Source organism: Chiloscyllium plagiosum, chromosome 11, assembly GCF_004010195.1.
Source record: "Chiloscyllium plagiosum isolate BGI_BamShark_2017 chromosome 11, ASM401019v2, whole genome shotgun sequence".
NCBI classification, from domain to species: domain Eukaryota; kingdom Metazoa; phylum Chordata; class Chondrichthyes; order Orectolobiformes; family Hemiscylliidae; genus Chiloscyllium; species Chiloscyllium plagiosum.
This window is the reverse complement of record NC_057720.1, coordinates 83,478,510-83,499,379: the sequence shown is the minus strand read 5'-3', so window position 1 is coordinate 83,499,379 and position 20,870 is coordinate 83,478,510. Positions and strand designations below refer to the sequence as shown.

At 42.9% G+C, this 20,870-nt stretch overlaps 1 protein-coding gene across 1 annotated transcript in view; it reads right to left on the bottom strand.

Moving 5' to 3' along the window:
* LOC122554632 (neurogenic locus notch homolog protein 2-like) overlaps positions 1-20,377 on the bottom strand; it is a 158,324-nt gene extending 137,947 nt beyond the window's left edge. The window contains exon 1 of the mRNA XM_043699954.1: positions 20,064-20,377. Within this exon, the coding sequence (XP_043555889.1) occupies positions 20,064-20,127 (64 nt within the window). The 5' untranslated portion in view covers positions 20,128-20,377. The remainder of the gene's footprint in view (positions 1-20,063) is intronic.
* Between the last annotated feature and the right edge of the window lie 493 nt (positions 20,378-20,870).

The following is a 20,870-nucleotide window of genomic DNA, read 5'->3' as shown; positions in this document are numbered from 1 at the left end:
TGCAATGACAGGATTTGAACCTGTATCTCCAGAACATTACCGTGATCTCTGGATTAATAGGTCAGTGATAATACCACTGGGCATCACCTCCCCTGCTTTATCTAACTTTGAATCCACAACCTTCAACTTATGGCAGAGAGTGCTATGCACCACGAGCAGGTTCCTATCTCCATTTCCAATTGTCACATTCTGTTTCTCTGCTTGTCTTGCATTTCACTCCTTGTGATCTATTTAACCTCTACAAATCCTCACAGCTTCTAAGAAGAAACAGTGTGTTTTGGTAAGCGACCCCTCCCCCCCCCCCCCCCCCACACAACCACTTTAATATCGAGAAGAACAAGCTTTCCTTCTTAAAGAAAACATGAAAATATGTTGCCCCTCCAAATAAAAGATACTACTCAACTCTAATCTCAAAATAGTTTTATAAACAATATCATTTACAGCACTCAAGTTTGATAAAGAGTGAAGCGTTCCACCATAGTCACTGTTGAGGTACAAAGTTAAAAATCACACAACACCAGGTCACCAGGTTATAGTCTAACAGGTTTAATTGGAGGTAAAAACAATGACTGCAGATGCTGGAAACCAGATTCTGGATTAGTGGTGCTGGAAGAGCACAGCAATTCAGGCAGCATCCGACGAGCAGCAAAATCGACGTTTCGGGCAAAAGCCCTTCATCAGGAATAAAGGCAGAGAGCCTGAAGCGTGGAGAGATAAGTGAGAGGAGGGTGGGGGTGGGGAGAAAGTAGCATAGAGTACAATAGGTGAGTGGGGGAGGAGATGAAGGTGATAGGTCAGGGAGGAGAGGATCTCCAAATCATGACTGTTGAGGTAGTTATTCTTGACCTTAGCAGACAGAGTGGCACAGCGGGAGTGTGCTGGGCCCATATAACTCAGAGGTTGATGAATCCAAAATGTCCTCTTCTAATCAGTTAATGTCATCTTCATGGGCGGCACTGCGGCTCAGTGGTTAGTACTGCTGCCTCAGGGACCCAGGTTCGATTCCCGCCTTGGACGACTGTCTGTGTGGAGTTTGCGCACTCTCCCAATGTCTGCGTGGGTTTCCTCCGGGCGCTCGGATTTCCTCCCAGGTGCGCAGGTCAAGCAAATTGGCCATGCTAAATTGTCCATAGTGTTGGGTACATTAGTTGGGGTAAATATAAGGGCAGGGGAATGGATCTGTGTGGGTTACTCTTCGGAGGGTTAGTGTGGACTTGTTGGGCCTGTTTCCATTCTGTAGGGAATCTAATTCTAATCTAAACAGGTGCTACGGAGGCAACAGGATGGAATATGCTTAATGAAGGGGAACATTGCTCAACGGCATTTGGGGAACAAAAAGATATAAGGGTTGTCACTAGTAGCCTCACGGATCAAGACAGCACCTGGCATAATACTGGGCATATAGCCCTCAAAAAGGTCTGTGCTGATGCCTAGTACTGTACGTACTTAATTCGTCAATCACAGATTAGGATAGTTGCTGAGCTGCTGTTTTGCTTTAACTCACTGAGCCCCAACAAGTGACTGCAGGGGCTCCCACGTCTGTTCGTGATCTGGTGATGCACCACTGTGCATTTTGAAGTTTTATTCTGTGTGACTTTAGATAAAGAACAAAAATGCACAAATAAAAACTTATCTTCGCGAACTAAATTTCTTCCACTGGTACTACTTTACCAAGGATTCTATCCACCCTTCAACCGAGAGTTAAATTTCATTAATATTTCAGAATGCTGAATGCCACAGCCTACGCAAACAACAGAACTGGGGAACACAAAAATTCCACAGTCCTAAGGAATGCTGGCATGGTCTGTAAATGTAAACAAACACTTCCTATTAATCACTTTGAATCGGTGTTAATATTCATTTCTTCCAACTGTGTATCAAAATGTAACAAGCTCCTCACAAACAGAATGGCTGGTACAACATGTCACACAAATGAGGTGGTGTAGACACAAATCCATAATGCCTGACATTCATCAAGCATTTAACAAACATTAAACTGATGGAACTAATTATTCCAACAGCAGTGTCAAGCATTATAATGTGTAGGCCAAATAGTGCCCAGCAACTAGCAAATGACTTAAAACCTGGCCTTTCTTTCAAAGAATATTGTGATCTAACCACTGTCTGTAGCGAAAAATATACAAAAACCTAAATGTGGTGCAGTTATGAATCTTCTGTGAGAGCTCCTAAATTAAGCATTGTCAAAGGTAGTGGCAACAGGACCACGAGCAGGTCATCAAATAAATCAAAAATGGCTAATCTGGCCTTCCCATAGTTTTGGCAGCGGATGTACTTAGTGTACACTACATACTTCAATCATGCTCATGTCAAGGAGGGAAAATACAGCTGCTTCCCAACAGGAAGGGATTTCAGTGGACAATATACAGTGAGATAGCACAACGGTAGCATATCCCAGAAGCAAAAATGAGAAAAACCAGTGATGATTCATATTGGTCTGACTCTTGTGTATTTTAAAATAGAGGTCTTAAGTAAATTTGAGAGGGGTGGAACAAGAGAGGACTTAGCCAGTCCCAGAGCTGGGGAAGTATTGAAAGAGGTGTTTGAGGTAGGAAGCATATCAGCAGCATAGGCGAGGAGAAAAATCAGACTGGGATTAAACAGCATTCTTTGACTTGACACCACTGGGCGTGTCCCAGGTTAGAAGACAGTAGGAGTAAGAGAGTCTGAGGTCACAGGTATGCTGCAAACTTCAGAGTCTGATCATAACCTGATTTTTCAGGTTTAATTAGTTTTGACGCAAGATAGAAGACAATTCACGAAAAATGTCAGGGCATAGATGGCTAGGGACCAAGTGCAACTAGATTAGATAAGTATAGTTTGGTGTTTGGTCAGTATAGATATGGTGGGCCGAAGGGCCTGTTTTTATGCTGTATGATACTGTGACTCTAAGACATTAACATTATCAACTCAATTCCCATTTCATCAAAAAACATACAAGGAACCCACAGAATTCATAAATTTAACCTGAATTTACTCAAATATTAAGGGTACATATATTCATTGTTTTTATTCTCAATACATTTAAAATTTATTGGGTACCATCAGATGGCGACACGAGTGCACAAACTACTTTCTTGTTTGTTATTTTGGCAGATACATAGGGCTTGACACTTTCACAACCTTCACAAAGAAGCCAATAGATAATGCATTCCAATGACTGCTGTCTTCATGACAGAGATTCCACAGACAAATACCTGACAGAGTCATTACAGGCAGCAAGACATTGAATTGTAAAACATGGAATGAGAAACATCCCAATACGTAGACAGCTTTGAAGACGTACTACTCAAGTCTGTTGATGTTTCAGCACAATGGCATCATCCAAACACAATTAGTCTTTTTGATAAAAAAGCCTGTCTTTAAATTCCATCCTTTACCTCTAAACTGTAGCACCCAACAGCTAGTCAATGACTCTAGGAAAAACAAGTTGCCAATCCATGTCCTTGGATGATCTGCAACAACTTATGTGTTAGAAGTTGCTACATCTACACAGGTAATAAACCTCAAATGGACAAAAAGAACTAAACAAAACATTTCATGAAGGGGAAGAGATTGCTTCCAGAAACTATTAATTTCCAAAAATTAACATTTTTTTGGAAATAATAGACTCCGTGGGGAAAACAACCTTTTCCATACCAAACTAAGTAACTGTTCATAAAAAGTGTACACTTGTACCAGAATTCCATTCTCTACATTTTACTTTCCAGTTGTATGAATCTGTACCGTCTCTCACTTTTATTACGGATCACTCACTTCTGACATATACTTTGCAGAATAAAATTATTAGCATCTACCAAGCAAATACTCAAACTAAATGTACTCACAGAAAGTACGATGGATATTTCAGAAACAGACATGTCACCAATCAGAAAGTAAAGCTCCTCCAAAGTACAGAAGCCCAGTGTTTAGACAGTTACTGGTGCTTGTATTTTCACATACATGCTTATCAATCATTCAGGCATTTTTGGCATGATGCAAGTGCATTGCATCATTTGAGTAGATGACTTTAGTCAATTCCTGCAGTAAAGAAACCAGCCAACTGTCAATGCACTCTACACCAGGTTCCACTATTGCTGTATGAGATCCAGACGTCTTATAGTAAAGAGATGAGTCTCTAGAAGGTCCAGGTTCAAGTGCCACCTGTCATGAAAGTGCATCATAAATGTCCAAACAGGTGGATTTTTAAAAAAGTACTAAACAATATACATGTGCTGCTCCTTCAAGTCAATTATGACCTGTAGATGCTTTGGAGGTCAATCTGAGAAGCACGCATAGCGACCTAAATGAGAGTGGGCCTGCGATACTTTAATCCTGGGGATTGATAGGAACCAGTTTCTACAGGTCTCAAAGCAATTACAATATATTGTACAGCACTGGAAACCATCAAATGTTCATTCGCAACTATCCAACAATTGACTTGATACTTCCTCATTAACATTTTAACCTTACTAATTGTCTTCTTTTGCGAATCCAATAGAAAACACAATAACCAGCATTATGCTCCCAGAAAGTACTTAGAATGTGAAACTCACGACCACAAGGACTAGTTGAGATTTTTTTAAAAAACTGAGAAATGCATTTAAAAGGAAGCTATAAACACAAGAAAGAATGAAATAAAGGTTATGCTGATAAATGGAGCGATAAATATGGGGTGGAAAGAGGTTTCTCTGAAACATAAACACCAAAGACTAGTTAGGTCAAATTGCCTGCTTCTGTTCTGTAAATTTACATAATATCTTCCACAAGTATTTATCAACTTCCTCTTTAAAAACTTTAAAGAGGCTTGAACTCTCTTCTCACTCTTTTGGCGAGTTTAAATTTATTTCCTTCCGTTTCTGTTTCATTGGCCAGTGGAAATAATATTTCCCAATTAACCTCATCAAAATCCCTCAGAATTTTGAGCACATTCGTCAGAACTTCTAACCATCCACATTCCACCAAAGACAGTAGATTTTTGTCACTATACCGGAAACTTTTCAGCAAACCTCTTTTGCACCATCCCCATGGCCTTGATGTATTTTATTCAGCATAGTTCCCAACATTTAACACAATAGCCTAACCGTGTTCAAATACTTACCTGTATAGGTTTCGTATCATTTTGCACTCCACATTTTTTTGGATTCTCTGCTCCAAGTTTTGTTGTATGATTTTTTTTATTCTACTAGGTCAGAATCTTGGAATCCCCTCCCGAATGGCGTGGTGGGTCAACCCACTGCAGGTAGACTTCAGCGGTCCAAGGCGGCAGCTCACCACCACCTTCTCAGGGCAACTAAGGACAGGCAATAAATGCTGGCCGGCCAGCAACTCCCACATCTTATGAATGTATGTTTTTTTAATTCATTCTAAAATGTATCAGATTCACAATTTCTCTCGTGTAAACTTTGCGTATGAAATCTACCTGCCCAACATTCTCAAGTCAATCTTCTTTTACAACACATGTCCTGTATTCTGGCTGGCAAGCTTCAATAGTGCCACTGTAAACTGTACACATTTATCCGAAAAACAATGGCCCCAGCACTGACTTCTCTGACACCATTCGTGACGTGTAAAATCATCCAACACCACTATTCTTTTCTGTCCTAAACACAAACCTCTTACCTACACTACCATATCTCTTTCAATACCTTAGTTTCAAATGAAATCACAAAACCGTCAGTGAATTACCTTCATGCATTCTGTGCCAGAATAGGAAGCACTCAAACCAGCAAGGCCTATGAATATGCATTTCTCCTTCCTCTCCCAACATTACTTCTCTGGAGGTAACACAGTTGTGTTGATAAAGACCAATAGTGGAAGAATCTGGCTTCATAGTGAGTCTGCTCAGATACATCTGGTGTGTAATCACAATAAATCAGTCACTCCCAGTGCACTATCCCTCCCTAAAGTTAGCCAATGCCTTAAGCCAGGCACTGAACCTCAAATCTTGTCATCCTTACGGCCACTAGGAGAAAGTGAGGACTGCAGATGCTGGAAATCAGAGCTGAAAAATGTGTTGCTGGAAAAGCGCAGCAGGTCAGGCAGCATCAAAGGAACAGGAGAATCGACGTTTCGGGCATAAGCCCTTCTTCAGGAAAATTTTCCTGAAGAAGGGCTTATGCCCGAAACGTCGATTCTCCTGCTCCTTTGATGCTGCCTGACCTGCTGCGCTTTTCCAGCAACACATTTTTCATCCTTATGGCTGCATCAATATGCATTGTTGGTTACTGAGTGGGCAGGGGAACTGCATATAACTGATACAATAGTAGCTCTTTTAAGGATGATGTTGGAGCAAACCTGCCACTTGGTGTCACTGTATCCCAATCAAGTCCGCATACCTGTAGACAACACTCCAAGACGTTCAAAGACCCGTAGAGGGGCACAGATTCGTCAGTACCAACTCAATGTTCAAACTCGAGCTGAGAATTTTAGTTGTGACCTTGAACACCCTATGGCAAGTGGTATGGAAAGTACATCTGGAAATCTTTAGTCCATGTGCAAAATTAGGATTGAAACATTTTTTCTCAAAAAGTGTACTCAAGATTTCTTGCTTACCACTTTTCTTGAGTCTCTAAATGTCACTTGTAGGTTTCATTCCCACAAGTGTTGGTCTACCACAGCTAACTCACTAAAGGAGTCATTATTCAGAACCAGGTTTCAGTCATGATTGATTCGACCTCAGAAAAATTGCTATGAATACTGATTCTATGCTCACCTAAACATCTTTGAATTCATCCCAGCGTGGGTCAGTAGAAAGTGATTAGATGTGGAAACCCTTGCTAGCCACAGGAAGTTTTAGAAATTGCTGTGACTGATGCTAAATGAATAAACTAAAACCAGGGATCGAGCCTTAGTGAATGATATAGCCCAACTGGAGCATTAACTCATTAAGGAGAAAGTGAGGTCTGCAGATGCTGGAGATCAGAGCTGAAAATGTGTTACTGGAAAAGCACAGCAGGTCAGGCAGCATCCAGGGAACAGGAGAATCGACGTTTTGGGCATAAGCCCTTCTTCAGGAATGAGGAAAGTTTGTCCAGCAGGCTAAGATAAAAGGTAGGGAGGAGGGACTTGGGGGAGGGGCTGCGCTTTTCCAGTAACTCATTAAGTCAATGGAGCAACTTCACAACCCACATTAAATACCCATTTCTTGCTCAGGTAAATTATAGTTACTTCCTGGCATTCTTTTCAAACATGACCATGATTAGAATCCCACTGTAAACTTGTGTCTTTGTGAACTCGATAGCCGGTCACCTTGTGAACTTTTCCTCTCTTCCCCGATACATCCCAACCATTCCTACACTTCCCAACATAACCTGCAAATTGGCAACTCAGGTCAGAAAAGCAAAGTGCAATGACTGGGACAAGGACATGATGGATCTCATTGACTATGAGATACTTGATTGACGCAGGTTAACAACCCCAATCAGGGGACCCCAGCCGACAGATATAACCAGGAGATTCAGAAGGGCTCCTCAATCTAGGAGCTGGCTCTCAGCTGGCTGGTCTGAGCCAGTGTAAATAAAGGGTGACTTGGTGACAGGATACCAGCCTCCGTGTAGTCATTTCACAAAAGGAGGAAACAAACCCCACGAAATAAAGGGACATTGCTTCAAAGCTCGTGGACTATAAAAAGGGAATGCTGCACCTCCATAACCCAAGGGCACTGAATTTTACAGCATACTCATCATTGTCCCTGCTGAAATCAATTCACTGAATACAGAGAATTGAGATTGGATCAAAACTTCAATTTCTATTCTGAGTAGCTCCATACCATACCATAGCTTTAATCTACCAGCTGAGTCATTTCCACATGACTCGAACATTTTTAGTGGTTAAGAGTCATGCTGCGCTTTTGGTGTTGGTATTCAAACAAAAACTTATTCTTGGCGAGGTACTAATAATCTTTATTTTTCACCAACCTCTTTCCCCTCACTCATCCCACTGGTACTTGCCTGAATTCCTGCTCCTCGCTGTGGCATTCCACCTGCCCACACATCTAGGAGTAAGATTTGAAGATATAGACTGTCCAAAAAATAAAAATGCATTAAGCCCATTATTTCCCGAAATCAGCAATGTTTTCACAGACTGGCAGTAAATACTTTCCAATTCCAATGCTGCCAGCTTACAAAGTACAGATGCTGTTACAAATTTCCTTACTTTAGCTTGGGGCTTTCCAAAGACACTTTGACAAAAAAAGAAGTGTAACTTACTGTGAGAAATACAGGCCAGAAAGAAAGCAAGGACTGTAGTCCCTGTGATTAGAATACCACTCCAAAAAGTGAAAAACCTGTTCATCAAGACAGAAAACAAACTTCGGGAAGTTTGTTAATCCTAGTCGTGGTTGGCAAGGTATTAGGCAAGAACTTTCAAAAGCTGATTGGGTGCAGATGTTCACAGATAAAGGGACAGCCGGAAAATGGGAAGCCTTCAGAACTCAGGTAAGGAGAGTCCAGAGACAGTATATTCCTGTTAGGGTGAAAGGAAAGGCTGGTAGGCGTAGGGAATGCTGGCTGACAAAATAAATTGAGGGTTAAGAAACAGAAGGAATCTTATGTCAGGTATAGACAGGATAGATCGAGTGAATCCTTAAAAGAGTATAAAAAGGCAGTAGGAGTATACTTAAGAGGGAAATCAGGAGGACAAAAAGGAGACAGAGTCATAAAGATGTACAGCATGGAAACAGACACTTCGATCCAACCTGTCCATGCCGACCAAATATCCCAACCCAATCTAGTCCCACCTGCCAGCACCCGGCCCATATGCCTCCAAACCCTTCCTATTCATATACCCATCCAAAAGCCTCTTAAATGTTGCAATTGTACCAGTCTCCACCACTTCCTCTGGCAGCTCATTCCATATCTGTACCACCCTCGGTGTGAAAAGGTTGTCCCTTAGGTCTCTTTTATATCTTTCCCCTCTCACCCTAAACCTATGCCCTCTAGTTCTGGACTCCCCCACCCCAGGGAAAAGACTTTGCCTATTTATCCTATCCATACCCCTCATAATTTTGTAAACCTCCATAAGGTCACCCCTCAGCCTCCGACACTCCAGGGATGAGATAGTTTTGGCAAATAGAGTTAAGGAGAATCCAAAGGGTTTTTACAAATACATTAAGGACCAAGGGGTAACTAGGGAGAGAACAGGGCCCCTCAAAAATCAGCAAGACGGTCTTTGTGTGGAACTGCAGGAGATGGGGCAGATACTAAACGAGTAGTTTGCATCAGTATTTACTGTGGAAAAGTACATGAAAGATGTGGAATATAGGGAAATAGATGGCGACATCTTGAAAAATGTCCATATTGCAGAGAAGGAAGTGCTGGATGTCTTGAAACGCATAAATGTGGATAAATCCCCAGGACCTGATCAGGTATACCCTAGAACTCTGTGGGAAGCCAGAGAACTGATTGCTGGACCCCTTGCTGAGATATTTGCATGGTCGATAATCATAGGTGAGGTGCGGAAAACTGGAGGTTGGCAAACGTGATGCCACTGTTTAAGAAGGGCGGTACGGACAAGCCAAGGAACTATAAACTAGTGAGCCTGACATCAGTGGTGGGCAAGTTGTTGGAGGGAATCCTGAGGGACAGAATATATATGTATTTGGAAAGGCAAGGACTGATTAGGGATAGTCAACATGGTTTTGTGTGTGGGAAATCATGTCTCACAAACTTGATTGAGTTTTTTGAAGAAGTAACAAAAAGGATTGATGAGGGCAGAGCAGTAGATGTGATCTATATGGACTTCAGTAAGGCGTTTGACAAGGTTCCCATGGGAGACTGGTGAGCAAGGTTAGATCTCATGGAATACGGGGAAAACTAGCCATTTGGATACAGAACTGGCTCAAAGGTAGAAGACAGAGGGTGGTGGTGGAGGATTGTTTTTCAGACTGGAGGCCTGTGACCACTGGAGTGCCACAAGGATCGGTGCTGGGTCCATTACTTTTTGTCATTTATATAAATGAGTGGATGTGAGCATAACAGGTGTAGTTTGTAAGTTTGCTGATGACACCAAAATTGGAGGTGCAGTGGACAGTGAAGGAGGTCACCTCAGATTACAATGGGATCTTGATCAGATGGGCCAATGGGCTGAGAACTGGCAGATGGAGTTTAATTTAGATAAACGTGAGGTGCTGCATTTTGGGAAAGCAAATCTTAGCAGGACTTATACACTTAATGGTAAGGTCCTAGGGAGTGTTGCTGAACAAAGAGACCTTGGAGTACAGGTTCATAGCTCCTTGAAAATTGAGTCGCAGGTAGATGGGATAGTGAAGGCGGTGTTTGGTATGCTTTCCTTTATTGGTCAGAGTATTGAGTACAGGAGTTGGGAGGTCATGTTGTGGCTGTACAGCACATTGGTTAGGCCACTGTTGGAATATTGGATGCAATTCTGGTCTCCTTCCTATCGGAAAAATATTGTGAAATTTGAAAGGGTTCGGAAAAGATATACAAGGGTATTGCCAGGGTTGGAAGATTTGAACTATAGGGAGAGGCTGAATAGGCTAAGACTGTTTTCCCTGGAGCATCGGAGGCTGCGGGGTGAGCTTATAGAGGTTTATAAAATCATGAGGGACATGGATGGGGTAAATAGGCAAAGTCTTTTCCCTGGGGTCAGGGAGTCCAGAACTAGAGGGCATAGGTTTAGGGTGAGAGGGGAAAGATATAAAAGAGACCTAAGGGGCAACATTTCCATGCAGAGTGTGTATGTGTATGGAATGATCTGCCAGAGAAAGTGGTGGAAGCTGGTACAATTGCAACATTTAAAAGACATCTGGATGGGTATATGAATAGGAAGGGTTGGGAGGGATATGGGCCAGGTGTTGGCAGGTGTAATTAGTAATTAGATTCCCTACAGTATGGGAACAGGCCTTTCGGCCCAACAAGTCCACACTGACCCTCCAAACAGTAACTCGCCCATTCCCCTACCCTACATTTACCTCTGACTAATGCACCTAAGACTATGGGCAATTTAGCATGGCCAATTCACCTAACCTTTGGAGGCACACCTTTGGAGTGTGGGAGGAAACCAGAGCACCTGGAGGAAACCCACTCAGACACGGGGAGACTGTCTGTGTGGAGTTTGCGGAGTCTCCCGAGGTGGGAATCAAACCCGGTCACTGGCGCTGTGAGGCAGCAGTGCTAACCACTGAGCCATCATACCACCCCTAGATTGGGACGGGATATCTGGTCAGGCATGGACAAGTTGGACCAAAAGATCTGTTTCAGTGCTGTACATCTCTATGACTCTATTGTGGCTATGTTCACCGAGCTGGGAAGGTGATTTGCAGACATTTCGTCCCCGTCTAGGTGACATTTTCAGTGCTGTGGAGTCTCCTGTGAAGTGCTGCTGTACTGTCTCTTCTGGAATTTACTTGGTTTCATTCCTGCGGCTTCCAGTTGCTTGTTGTAGTGGCTAGTATATTGGGTCTAGGTCTATGTGCTTGTTGATGGAGTCAGTGGATGAGTGCCATGCTTCTGTAAATTCTCTGGCTTTCCTCTGATCGTTGTGTTGTCACAGTCGAGTGTGTATGTGTGTGTGTGTGCGCGTGCATGTGTGTGTGTGGTGGGGGTGGGGAGGAGAGGAAGAAACAGGGACTGCTGATCATGGTGTTTAGTGTGGCTAGTTGGTGTTCGTGGATGAGGATTGCTCGTTGTCTGCCTGTTTGTCCTGTATAGTCTTGCTTGCAGTCTTTGCATTGAACCCTGTAAACTACATTTGTGTTGCACATGCTGGATATAGGGTCTTTTGTCCTGGTGAGTCATTGTCAGAGTGTGGCTGTCGATTTATGGGCTGTCATGAATCCCAGCGGTTGCAGAAGTCTGGCTGTCAGTTCCGAGGTTTTTTTTTTAATATAAAGTAGCATTGCTAGTGAGTTGGGTCGTGGCATGTCCTCACCGCATTGTTTGTCTGTTAGGCACCTGTGGATGAAGTTGCAGGCAGATCTGTTCTTGGCGAATACTCTGTAGAGGTGTTCTTCCTTTCGTCAGGAGTGCTGCAAGTGTGTTGTAGCCCTTTTGAACAGGGTCCTAATGCAGCTTCACTTGTGTATTTTGGGTGGTTGATGTTGTAGTTCAGGACCTGGTTGGTACGTGTGGCTTTCCTGTACACATTTGTGATGCATTCACCTGTGTGTCCTTTCTATCATCACATCTAGGAATGGGAGTCGATTGTTGGTTTCCTCCTCTCTCATAAATCTGATCCCTGCGAGTAAGGTGTTGATAATCCAGTGTGTGTTCTCGATCGCTGTTGCCTTAATGATAAGAAAAGTGTCGTCCACATATCTGATCCAGAGTTTGGGTTGGATTTGTGGGAGGGCTATTTATCCTTATATTAATTTCTCTATTTAATATTCCTTTGACAAATAAAAAACATCCCTTTTGAGAGGGTGGGAAGCAATAGTAATGGGAGATGGCACTGATATCAACCATCCTGCCAAGCTTTTAATTAGCAAATTACTTCTTCAAGCGCAAATATAGGACTCTTACAGACACTGTCTCAACCACTGAACAAGTTCCCTCCACCAATATGAAGCAGTAAATTTCAGTTAAAGGATGATGTTCCACATGTGTCTGTATCTAATGGTGGTTATGCTTCAAACGCACCACTAACATTTCCTTTGCGAAACAGCAGGGTAAGTTTCTAACAATTAATTCTAACGCACATTAAATACAACTCTTCCACAAGATAACACTTTGGGTGAATTACACAAATACTTCGAGGCATGCCACGTGGTAAGTGACTGAGAGACAAAAGATGGTGACCTTATCCCTGGTTCTCACTGCTGGGTTTTTCCTGACCTCATTTCTGGTGCTGGTGGATGTTAATTGATAAAGATCAGACCATAAGACAAATTATATACGAGTAAAGTTAAGCCCATTGAGTCTTCTCTGCCATTCAATCATGACTGATAGGCAGTATATGAGTTTGAAAAACCTTCGCCCCAAATCCATTGACCTCTTTACAAATCAAGGAGGTATCATTCTGTCTAAAATACTCTCAATGATTTGGCGTCCACAGTTTTGTGCGGCAATGGGTTCCATAGATTCACCACCTTCTGGCTGAAAAATATTCCTCCTCATTTCAGTTCTAAAGGGTCATCCCTTCACTCGGAGGCTGTGCCCGAGTCCTAGCCTCTCCTACTAGTGGAAACATCTATGCAGGCCTCTCAGTATTCTCCAAGTTTCAGTGAAATTCCCTCCTTATCCTTTTAAACTCCTTCAAGTATAGATCCAGAGTCACCAACCGCTCCTCATGTGACAAACCCTTCATTCCCAGCATCTTTCTTGTGAACCTCCTCAGGACCATCTCCAACGCTAGCACATCCTTCCTTAGATATGGGGCCCAAAACTGCTCACAATATTCCAAATGCAGTCTGACCAGAACCTTATACAACTGCAGCAGCACATCTCTGCTGTTATATTCTAGCCCTCTTGAAATTAATGCAAACAGTACATTTGCCCTCGTGGCTGCCAACTGAACCTGCATGTTAGCCTGAAAAGAATCCTGAACTCGGACTCCTAAGTCCCTTCGTGCTTCAAATTTTGAAGCCGTTCCCCATTTAGTCATAGATTCATAGAGATGTACAGCATGGAAACAGACACTTTGGTACAACCCGTCCATGCCGACCAGATATCCCAACCCAATCTAGTCCCACCTGCCAGCACCTAGCACATATCCCTCCAAACCCTTCCTATTCATATACCCATCCAAATGCCTTTTAAATGTTGCAATTGTACCATCCTCCACCACCTCTGGCAGCTCATTCCATACGCATACCACCCTCTGCGTGAAAATGTTGCCCCTTAGGTCTCTTTTATATCTTTCCCCTCTCACCCTAAACCTATGCCCTCTAGTTCTGGACTCCTCGACCCCAAGGAAAAGACTTTGCCTATTTACCCTATCTATTCCCCTCATATAGAGGTTTACAAAATTAAGGTCACCCCTCAGCCTCCGACGCTCCAGGGAAAACATCCCCAGCCAGTTCAGCCTCTCCCTGTAGCTCAGATCCTCCAACCCTGGCAACATCCTTGTAAATCTTTTCTGAACCCTTTCAAGTTTCACAACACCTTTCCGATAGGAAGGAGACCAGAACTGCACGCAATATTCCAACAGTGGCCTAACTAATGTCCTGTACAGCCACTACATTATCTCTCCCCTTATTCATCTATTCCAAAGTACATAGCCTCGCACTTTCCCGTACTGTAATTCATCTACCATTTCTTTGCCGACTCTCCTAGCCTGTCCAAATTCTTCTGCAGCCTCCCACTTCCTCAGTACTACATGTCCCTCTACCTACCTTTGTATCATCTACAAACCTTGCAACAATGCCCAATGGATAGATGAGGTCCCAAAACTAGCCACTGCAGAACTCCACTAATCATCTGTTGCTATCCTGAAAAAGACCCTTTTATCCCCATTCCCTACCTTCTACCAGTCAGCAAATCCTCTATCAATGCCAATACCTTCCCTGAACAGCATGGGCACGTATCTTATTTCACAGCCCCTTATCAAAGGCCTTCTTGAAATCCAAACAGATCACATCTGCTGGCTAACCTGTTTGTTACCTCCTCAAACAATTCCAACAGATTTGTTCGGCATGACCACACCTTGACAAAGCCGTGCTGGCTTAGCTCTATTTTACCATGCACTTCCAAGTACTCTGCAATCTCATCCTTAAATCTTCCCAACGACTGAGATCAGGCAAGCTGGCCTATAAATTTCCATTTTCTCCTCCCTCCCTTCTTAAATAGGGGTGTTACTTAGTCAGTTTCCAGGCCTCAAGGATCGCTGACTCCAGTGGTTGCTGGAAGATCACTCCCAATGCCTCCATAGCTATCTCCTTCAGGACAGTGGGGTATAGTTCATATGGTAAGGATGATTTATCCACCTTCAGGCTATTCAGCTTCCTCAGCATCTTCTTCTTTAGTGACAGCCACTACATTCACTCCTGCCCCCTGATTCCGTTGAAGTTCTGGTGGACCACTGGAATCTTCCACAGTGAAGACTGACGTGAAGATTATCATGTTATTCAAAAATTCTATTCTCACTGAGTCAAGCAACCACCAAGATTTCGAAAGTGGAATAGAAGGACCTTGACCGTTTACAATCACAGAATCCCTACAGAGCAGAAAGAGGTCATTCAGCCCATCTAGCCTAAACCAAACCTCCAAAGAGCATCCCATTCCGTCCCCTTAACCTCTGATTTTCCATGGCCAATCCATCTAGCTGCACATCTTTGGACTATCAGAGGAAACCCACGCAGACAGAGGGAAAACATGCAAACTCCACACAGACAGTCACCCAAGGGTGGAAAAGAAACTGGGTCCCTGGTGCTATGAGGCAGCAATGCTAATCACTGAGCCACTGCGTCACCCATTTTGTCCAGCAAATCCAGTGTCCCTGTGTAAATGCCTCCTATGCTTTTCTCCTGCTTTGGAGACTGGAAGCCAGTGCACTCCACACCTTCTAATCTCTCATTCCCACCAGATGCTCCTTGTTTAAGTAATTCTCAACAGGCATCTGTAGAAACAAACTCAAACGTACAGCTAAGAGTATTGTGTGCAGTTCCGAAATCCATCTGAGAGGAGGGATGTGATTGCACTGGAGAGGGTGCAGAGGAGATTTACCTGGATATTACCTGGGATGGAGAGTTTCAGTTATGAGAGAGAGATTGGACAGACTGCAATTGTTTTCCTTCGAACCCAGGAAATTTAAAGGGGACATGACTGAGGTTTATAAAATTACGAGAGGCATAGATAGGGTAGACAGAAAGAAACTTTCTTTCCCTTAATGGAGAGATAAATGACCGGGGGGCATAGACTTAAGATAAGGGACAGAAGGTTTAGAGGACATGAAGGGTGGTGGGAAACTGGAACTTACTTTCCGCATGGGTAGTAGAGGCAGAAACCCCTCATAACATTTTAGAAGGATTTAGATGTTCACTTGCAATGCCAAGACACACATCGCAATGGGCCACATGCTGGAAAATGGGATTTAAATAGTGAGGTGGTTGTTTTTGACCAGTGTGGATACAATGAGCTGAAGACCCTTTTTATGTGCTGTAGATCCCCACGACTATAATATTCATACCTGAATTTAGCCTTCAGTGTTGAAATTGTTTCATTTTAAATAAAAAAATATAACTAGCTTTATATTAAATCAACTCCTTCAAAAAAAAGGGGGGAATTCCTCCCAACCTCAGCATTTAATTGAACCATTGGGTATTGGGCAACATGCCGGGTAAAGTTGGAGATTTGCATCTGGGTTTCAGCTGGCTCAGCAAAGGAAATGATGAAAATAGTTTCCAAGCTTTCTTGACTGACAGAGGTAAATAATCAGCCAGAATCCATGCTCCTCCTCAATAACTCCCAAGTAGATAATGTGTGGGATCTGGTTGGACCAAGAGTGGGTCTTTACCCCTCTCAGTTCCCATTGTTCACTAACTTACCAACATTCAACATATTCAAAGGTATCAGTGGAAAACTGCCACATTTATAAAAGGATCAGAAGATTGCCACCACCAGCGAACATGAACACAAGATACAGTAATATAAAAGAGTGAGCACCGTAAGCAAAACAAGAGGTTGATTTTTCATTTTAAACTCTTTCTTGCTTGTAGCTTCACACATGATCCTATGAGTGGGTATGACTTAAAAGATATGTTATTGTACATCTTTTCCCCTCAGAGTCAAAGTTTTACATTGCGGAAACAGACCCTTCGGTCCAACTCATCCATCCTGACCAGCTGTCCTAAATTAATCTAATCCCATTTGCCTGCATTTGGCCCATATTCCTCTAAACCCTTCCTATTCATGCACCTGCCCAGATGCTTTTTAAATGCCTCATGGTGGCAGATCTCGAGACTAGTAATGTAGACAATGTGTTCAAATCTCACTGACAATTTGTGAACAAGAGTTTTTTGCAAAAAACAAGTCTGAAAGTATAAATCCAATAGTGATCAGTAAGTTATTGGATTGTCAAATGATCCTATCAAGAACAAAACCTGCATCATTATCACAGCCCCCTTAGCTGAGTGTCAGAACCAAGGAAGGGAAAGGGGTTTTCAAAGATACCCTGTCCTTCAGCACACAGGGTAAGTCAGGGACGCTTCTCAGAATCAGCCCTTTGGTCGCAGTCGTGCTGGAGCTACGATTGCACTTATGGGAACACGGTGTATTATTCTGTAGTGTGTTGCCTACTCCTAATCCAGTCCCACCCATAACTCGCTTCATCACAAGTATTTCAGATGCTGAAGTACCAAGTACAGTACCACAGAAAGCCATAACTCAAGAAGGCACACAAGCTTTGCTGAGACAAAAACCATCTGAAGACACACATTAAAGCATGGGGTTAAGTGCAAACTGGTGGGAGAAGTCTCTGTGGCCCTTTAGCCTTTCCAATTTATTTCAAAGAAACACACAAGAAAAATATGATGATTTTTGACATTCAACCTACTATTTGTCTGGCTTCCAGATTGTGCTGCTGAACACTGGTCAATGACTGTAAATGCGATGCTGTGGTTTTATTTGACCATATTGTGTGAAGTGCAATTGTCAACCTGTGTGTAAAACACACTATGATCCAAGCACAAAAAATGACCAAACCATCGCAGAGGCAGACAGCAACTACAGCAGTGCTGAGCATCCCTGATCCTTTTTTTCACACAGCCTTACAGCTGCAAAGTGAACATTGCTGGGGAAGAGTACCAGAAAGGGTTATACCTTCCTCACCTCCAATTACAGATATTTCATTGTACATTAAAGAAACACTTTTGCTGCCCAAGACTGTATTGTGAAGACGTTAGCATCAAAAATTTCATATACTGTATAGATTAAGCAATCAAACTGAAACAAACATGTAAAAATAAGAAAAAGAGAAAAATTAATTACTCGGGCTGAATATTAAAGGTAGCTAATGTTTATTTAAAAGCTATTTCAAAATTACGAACCAATACACCAGACCTACACTACAAGCACTGAATCACATGTTACACTACTTCCTGCTCACATTTAAAGACTTATTCCACTCAAACTAATATTAATGCTCTCTGCGCGATCATCCTTTCTCTCCAAGTGAAAGGAGTTGAAAATTAAATTCCTGCTAACTTGGCTGGAAAATAAGGATGGTGACAACAATGACATCTATATGTGTTGTGTTTTTAACATAATGAAAGATCCCACCCAAACTGCATGGACTGTGGTTTACAGTCTGTTTCTGAAGGACTGCACTTGGAATCGTTCTTCAGCTGAACCACTGGACCCTACAGCAGTGGACAACGTTCAAATGCCAACCCTCACCCAGGGAAACTGACTTTGCAACCCCCTCGAAACGACAGCACTTCTGTCCCGACTTAGGCCAATCGTCTCAATACCATTTGGAAACATGGAAAACGCAGACTGGACGAGGCGCTTATTTCCATAATAATAGTCATTGGTCTTCAAAGTAAATCATCACGTCAAGTTCCCCAGACACTCGAATGACGCGATAAGACGCTGCACAAATACAAGTGCTGCTGTCTCATTTTACAGAGAATAGAGCATTTACTGGCAGCCTCGGGGAGTTTCCGCAAACGCTCATTTTAGTTTTCACAACTTTTTTTTGTGTGTGTGTGTTTCACGTTGTGGCTCAACCCATTAAACTGCAGAAAAGCCCAGAATGCACTCACGTTTGAACAAAATGAAATCAGTGTTTCAACATGTGGGTCATATATGTGTGTGTGTGTCTGTGTAAAACCATGAACTTCAAACAGAGCAAGAGAGACACACAATCTACAGGTGAAGCTTAACCAATGTTCTCCAGCACTGCACACAGAATAAGGTCATCTCAACTGCACATACAAGGTGTCCGCCATCCCTTTCTTTAAAGAAAAGGCCACAACATCAACATCCATCATAGCAACTAATGAATGAGCCTTCTCACAGGTTGGTTAGTGACAGAAAATGCTGCCGTACCACTCCTGCCCTGTTCCTTCTCACACCTTAAAAAAAATGTTTCGATGCACTTTTCTGTAAATATGAATCACCAATCTTTTGACTAATAAAATTTCCATGTTGTCACTTATGCATTCTGATCATTCGGTTCGCTTCCTGACATCAAGGCTTATTACCAAAACGTTTTATTTTTAAACCTTATTTTTTTTTATTTTACAAAGAAAAGGCTTTGGGGAAAGCACATTCGTCAACAGTAGAGAGAAGAAAAAAAATCAGACACGGTCTCAATACAGATGTGAAGCCACTGCCAAAGTTTTTTTTGAAGGAATCCTTTTTAAAAAAAAATTCTTCACGGCCCAGAAAAAGAAACTTCCAGAAAAGTTGAAGAGTAACAAGTTTACATGATCGGGGAAAGAAAGTTAATGGATAGAGTTTCTTTTTGGTCGGGAGTTGGAGAATCTTTTAAAAAAAAACCATCAGGTCTGCTTTGGAAAGAGCACGAGTCTGGTCTGGGTCTGCATATCCCCATCACAAACCGAAACTTCCTGACTGCCCGGGGGTCTGTGTAAAGATGGAGAGAATTGGGTCTGGAGGAGTTCATTTTGGATCAGGAAAATCTGCCCATGGAACTCGAAGAGATTTTGGGTTTTTTTTGGGGGGGGGGGGGGGGGGGGAACAGCGTTTAAAATCAATTCCTGAGGCGCTCTGATTACCAAATGGAGGGAAATGATAACAATGGCAAAAAAGTATTTGTCATGAGAATCCTTCAGTCTCCCCGCTCAGGGCGCGCTGAAGGATTCCCTAAAGTTTAATGAACTTTGCAAATTATTCGCCCGCGATGTTGCAGCAGAGAGAAAGAGTCCAACTTTATTTTGATTCAGGGAGGCTACGGTGGGCAATCGGTCTGACGTGGGGACAAGAACGGTTTCTGGTTTTTTTTAAAAAAGTTAAAAAAAAATTTCTTGGCAAAGTTTGTAAACCCAGACGAAAGTTTGTCAGAAGTTTTTGAAGGAAGGAGGCTGGCCGGGCTTTCCAACTAACTCTCTCTCTCTCTCTGTCTCCGCTTCATTTTACCACCCCCTCTCCCTCAGTGGTGTGGACGCCCCTCACACTTTTCCCACCCACCCCCCCTTCACTCACCTCCACACACAGCCACAATCCTCAGCAAGCCCCACAAATTCCACCACAGCCGGCTGGCTCCCATCTCTCGGCGGTTACCTCCTCTCAACGCTCCTCATAGAGAGAGAACAAGAAACACACGCAGCGGGCGAACAAACTTTGTCTCTCTCTCTCTCTCTCTCTCAAACACTGAAGTTAGAGTTGATTCTGCAGTTCTGCCACCGGCCTCGAACACTCCAATTCCAATCTCGCCGACATTGGAAAGTTACAGTAACTTTCCGAGACCGCCTCACCCGCCCGCACTCCTCCGCCAGGCACACTACAAATCTCCCCAAACCTCCCAGCTCTAGCACCGCCTCTCTATCTATCTGCCTTCCCTCCCTCCCTCACTTGCCCACACCCTCAGCCCCCCCAGTCCTGTCCCCTATCCATCTGGTCATTCCTTCAGTTCGGTGGGACTATTTAGCACCCCCCCCCTCCCTTTTTTTGCGGAGGTATTTTATTTCAAGTTCTTTTTTTTTAAATGTGTCAATTCTTCCAGAATTAAAGTTACATTGTCTCTCCCCTCATTCATCTATTCAAGCGGATCGTGAAGTGCTGTCTGCCAATTAGCAGCGGTGTTCATGGATCCTGAGTGCAAATAGTTTCTGAAAGTCTCTGTTTGAACAATAATACATATTTACAAAGCACCTTGATGAAATATCCCCTGGCACTTGACTGAGATTTGATAAAACAAATTACCACGCTGAATCAGAGTCTGGTCAGATGGCAAACAGCTCAGTTGAACAGGTTGGTTTTAAGAAGTGTCTCAAGAGTCACAGAGATCTA